This window comes from Neophocaena asiaeorientalis, unplaced genomic scaffold (genome assembly GCF_003031525.2).
Source record: "Neophocaena asiaeorientalis asiaeorientalis breed wild unplaced genomic scaffold, Neophocaena_asiaeorientalis_V1.1 scaffold429, whole genome shotgun sequence".
In the NCBI taxonomy this organism is placed as follows: Eukaryota; Metazoa; Chordata; class Mammalia; order Artiodactyla; family Phocoenidae; genus Neophocaena; species Neophocaena asiaeorientalis.
The window spans coordinates 2,446,846-2,450,956 of NW_020173550.1; the positions used below are offsets into that span (position 1 = coordinate 2,446,846).

Consider the following 4,111-nt stretch of genomic DNA (forward strand, 5'->3'; position numbering starts at 1 on the left):
ATAGCCAAGACACACACACTTCTGGAGAGGAGGGGCTGCCCCCAGTCCCCATTGTTAGGCTGTTCTGGTAATTAGTGCTCCTTAAAATCCATGTCCGAGTCTTTCTCTTTGTCCGACCTCCCGCTGTCAGGGACGCAAGCTGGGACAGTGGTGAAGAGCACAGACTCTGGTGCCAGGCTCCCAGCCCTACCACTTAGCCAGCCACGTGCCCTTGGGCAGCTGACTTCCTTTCTCCGCACCTGGGTTTGCTCACGAGTGACTCCTGGATGGTACCAACACCCTCCTCCCGGGGGCGGGGCGCTGTGATGTGCTCCGAGCAGTGCCTGGCTCATAGCAAGCAGTCCCGTATGTCACTGTTATCGGTCACATCTCTGACCCCTGGGGACACCCAGAACAGGGCTGCTGCCTCCCTGACATTGAAGCCCTGCAGATCCTTGGAAACAGCTCTCAGGTCATTGCCCATATCACGTGATACCTCTCTGGATGCAGTAAAACCCTGGCCTGCTCCCAGTTGCTGATTCCACTGTGGCCCGTGCCTGCTGGGGATGTACTATCCCAGCAGCACAATGTAGACTCGCCTCTGACACTGAGAGTCTGTGTGCCGTTGGGTGAGTCATTTCGGCCCTCTGAGTTTCAATTGCCTCACCCATGAGATGGTCCTACGCTTTAGAGCCCTTGCTTTGAGCACTTAGCACAGTGCCTGGCAAATGCCTCTTCTCACCATTACTAGGTGGACAACAAAAGTACCAGCAAATAAACTGCCGACTAGGATAAACAGAGGTGAAGCACCCAACGGACGTCCCAGGGCTTCCATCCCCATCGCTTCGGGCTCTCCAAATATAGAGTACCTGACTCACGGAGCCCCCATATCTTTTAGCTAGAGGAGACCTTCTTCTGATGTTGTCTAAACTGTATGCCATCTCTGTACTCTCTATGAAAAACAGGGTTTTGCTAAAGAACCCTCAGCACTGACATCAACAAGAGAGTAGGAGCAGGTGTAAACCCCCTGGGAAGATGGCCTGTGTGTAGCTCCGATTCACTTTAGAAGAACTCATCGTTTCTTACTCAAGTGCTAGGCTAGTAACAAATCAGTATTTCCTGACCCTCTGTGGAGGGCATAGCTCTGGGCAGAGTTCTGTAGGGGGTTCAAGAGGGGATCCCTCTGCTTCCGAGGAGACTGCAGTGTAGCTGGGGAGAGAAGTGGGCGTGGAAGGAGAAATCAGAGGGTGGGGAAAACTGGTGTAAAAACGGGGTGGGGGGCAGTGAGTGTGGACATGGGAAGCTGAAGATGGGTCATGGAAGCAGCTCATAGCTCAAATGTGGAGGCCAGGAGCTCCACCTGCCTCCACCTGGGCCGCTGGGTGGCCTGCGAGGGCACTGCCCCTCTGTGCATTCATCCTGTGAGCCTCTGACTATAGGCACAGCTGTTCAGCCTGCACCCCACCCACCCCTTTCTCCTCCCCAGTCCAGCAGTGCACTGGCTTTTCCTCAGAGGGACCTGTCAGATTGGATGATAACGCATAAGGAGCATCAGCCTTGGAGTTTGTGAGGCCATGCTGTTCCGAGGCAGAAGGCAGATTGCAGTGGATCAAGGAGCCATGAGTAGTGAGAACATGGTGTAGCAAGTTTTCTTGAAGACAAGGAGACAGGATGGGTGGGAGCAGGAGGAGAGCGTTGTTTCAGGATGGGCAAAGCGTAGGAAGGGTTCGTGGCCTGGCTGAGCTGGCAGAGGGAGTGAGCGCGGGTCATGTGTGACATGAGGGTCCCCAGATGGTGGGCAGCAACGAGCTCCAGCTCAAGGAAGGAAAATCCATTCCTGCCCAGGAGGAGTGGCACCTTCTCTAAGACAAGGCAGGAGGGAAGGTGAGCGGGGAAGGTGAGTTTGCAGGTAGGGGTTGGGAAATTGAAGTTGTTCATATCTGAGGGCCCTGCTTTTCTCCAGGAGGCAGGAGGTGAGGTGGTCTGCTGGGAGCGGGGCTGGGAGTTGAGGAGAGGGCCGAAGGTTCGGAGCCGTGGCTGAGGAGGTGAGAGATGGAGCTGGTGAGGACGAATCCAAAGAATATCAAGGGGTGGACGCTTGGAGACCACGAATGGGGTTTTCCAAGATGGTGCCGCTCAAGCACGGCCCTTGATGAGCAGTTGGGGGTGATGGCCCACATGGTCCATCTGATAGAGAAGCAAGTCAACCCAGGAGGAAGTGTTGGGAGGAAGTGGAAGGATCAAGGCCATGGAGGCCTCTCTAAAGCTGGAGAGCTGTCAGGGAAAGGGAGGGCCTGAGCGCCCTGGAAGAACGGGAGGTGGCCACGGCGAGGGTGATGTGTTCGTAGCATCGAGAATTGGAGGGTGATGGCGAAGCCTTGGTGGTGAGAGGTGAGAACCCCTAGAGCTGAGAAGGTCAGGGGCATGAGGCGTGTGGGTGGACCATCCACGTGTTTGTTGACATCACCTAGGATGGTGGCAGGAGTGGGGTGGAGAGAACTGAGTCAGATGCCAAAGTCTTCTGTGGATATGGAGGCGTGGCAGATCAGAGGATGCCAGCTTCGTGGAGAGCAGAGGTGGTATGGCCAAATGGCCTCAAAGGTCCAGGAGTGTACACAGGGCGCCTGGGAGGGCTGCTTCCATGGATGGTGCCAGGTGAGGTCCAGCTTGGAACCAAGCAGCTAGATTTCCCCGGGCTGGGTGACTGAATGGAAAAGAAGTAACGTGAGCTTTCATTCCATTTCTAAGTGGGGGACAAGAGAAGCAAGAAAGGGGAAGGAGGGGAGGGAGGGGCTTCTTCCTTCCTTTCTTCGTAGGGGCCATTGGAGCACTGGGGTCCCTGCTGATCTCCTTCCCCTCACTCACCTCTCCACAGCCGGCTGTGACCACAAGGTGACATCCACCAGCGGCACCATCACCAGCCCCAACTGGCCTGACAAATACCCCAGCAAGAAGGAGTGTACCTGGGCCATCTCTAGCACCCCCGGGCACCGGGTCAAGCTGGTAAGGTGCCCGCTCCCCACCCCGCTCCTCTGTGCCATCTGCACATCACCTATTTCCTGTCAGCTCCAAAGCCCCACGTCGCTCAGAGCACTGCTCAGGGCCATGCAGGCTGCAGGCTTGTGGCCTGGCTGAGCCCACAGGGCTGCCATCCCTGTGAGAAGCCCAAGTCTGGTGTGGACAGAGGCCCTTTCCCAGCATACAGTGGGTTTGTACCTGCCATCACCTCATTCCTAGGTCCTCCCCGTCTCCCATCCACCAGCAGCGGCCACTGCCCTGATGTCCATGAACTGGGGTCCGGGGGCCTTGGTTTGGTGCCACCTGTTTTCCATGCCTCCTGCCCCTGGCCACATAACTCCTAATTCGCTGTCCTCCCTCACGCCCTCCAGACCTTCATGGAGATGGACATCGAGTCCCAGCCTGAGTGTGCCTATGACCACCTGGAGGTGTACGACGGGCGTGACGCCAAGGCCCCCGTCCTGGGCCGCTTCTGCGGGAGCAAGAAGCCCGAGCCCGTCCTGGCCACGGGCAGCCGCATGTTCCTGCGCTTCTACTCTGACAACTCCGTGCAGAGGAAGGGCTTCCAGGCGTCCCACTCCACAGGTGAGCCCGCCGCAGGCCAGGGTGGGGGCAGCCGGTGCCCTCTGTGGTCATTTGTCCTGGAGGCGTCTGCTGATCCTGGTCTCAAAGGCAGGCCCTGGGCTCCAGTCGGAGGTTTACAAAGAGCTCCTGAAGACACAGACAGGCCCAGCCCCTGGCCGGGTGGACAGACAGCATGTCCTGAAGGCCAGACCAGAGGGGCAGAGAGTCAGCCTCCTGGGCCAGGGAGAGGAGGTCCTGATTAGGGGTGCGAAGGTCAGAAAGAAAACAGGGCAGTGACAACAGTGGGTAGAGAACCAGAGATGGGGAGAGAATCCCCTGGAGTCCCCAGAGGTAGGACGCTTGACTGTGCGGTAGGCCACCCACATTCCACCCCCCCAGATTCACGCGTTCATTCATTCTGCAGACATTTGTTAACACGTGGCAGGTACGCGGCAGCATCCTAAGTGCGGGTCACAAAATGAACGAAGCAGGGCTTCCCTGGTGGCGCAGTGGTTGACAGTCCGCCTGCCGATGCAGGGCACAGGGGTTC

General features: G+C 57.5%; 1 protein-coding gene across 1 annotated transcript in view; it reads left to right on the forward strand.

The window, feature by feature from the left end:
* Positions 1 to 4,111, forward strand: part of BMP1 (bone morphogenetic protein 1) — a gene marked incomplete at its 5' end in the record, with an annotated part of 40,304 nt that overhangs the window by 32,039 nt on the left and 4,154 nt on the right. The window contains 2 exons of the mRNA XM_024747731.1: positions 2,855 to 2,982; positions 3,369 to 3,582. Coding sequence (XP_024603499.1) covers positions 2,855 to 2,982; positions 3,369 to 3,582 — 342 coding nt within the window. The remainder of the gene's footprint in view (positions 1 to 2,854; positions 2,983 to 3,368; positions 3,583 to 4,111) is intronic.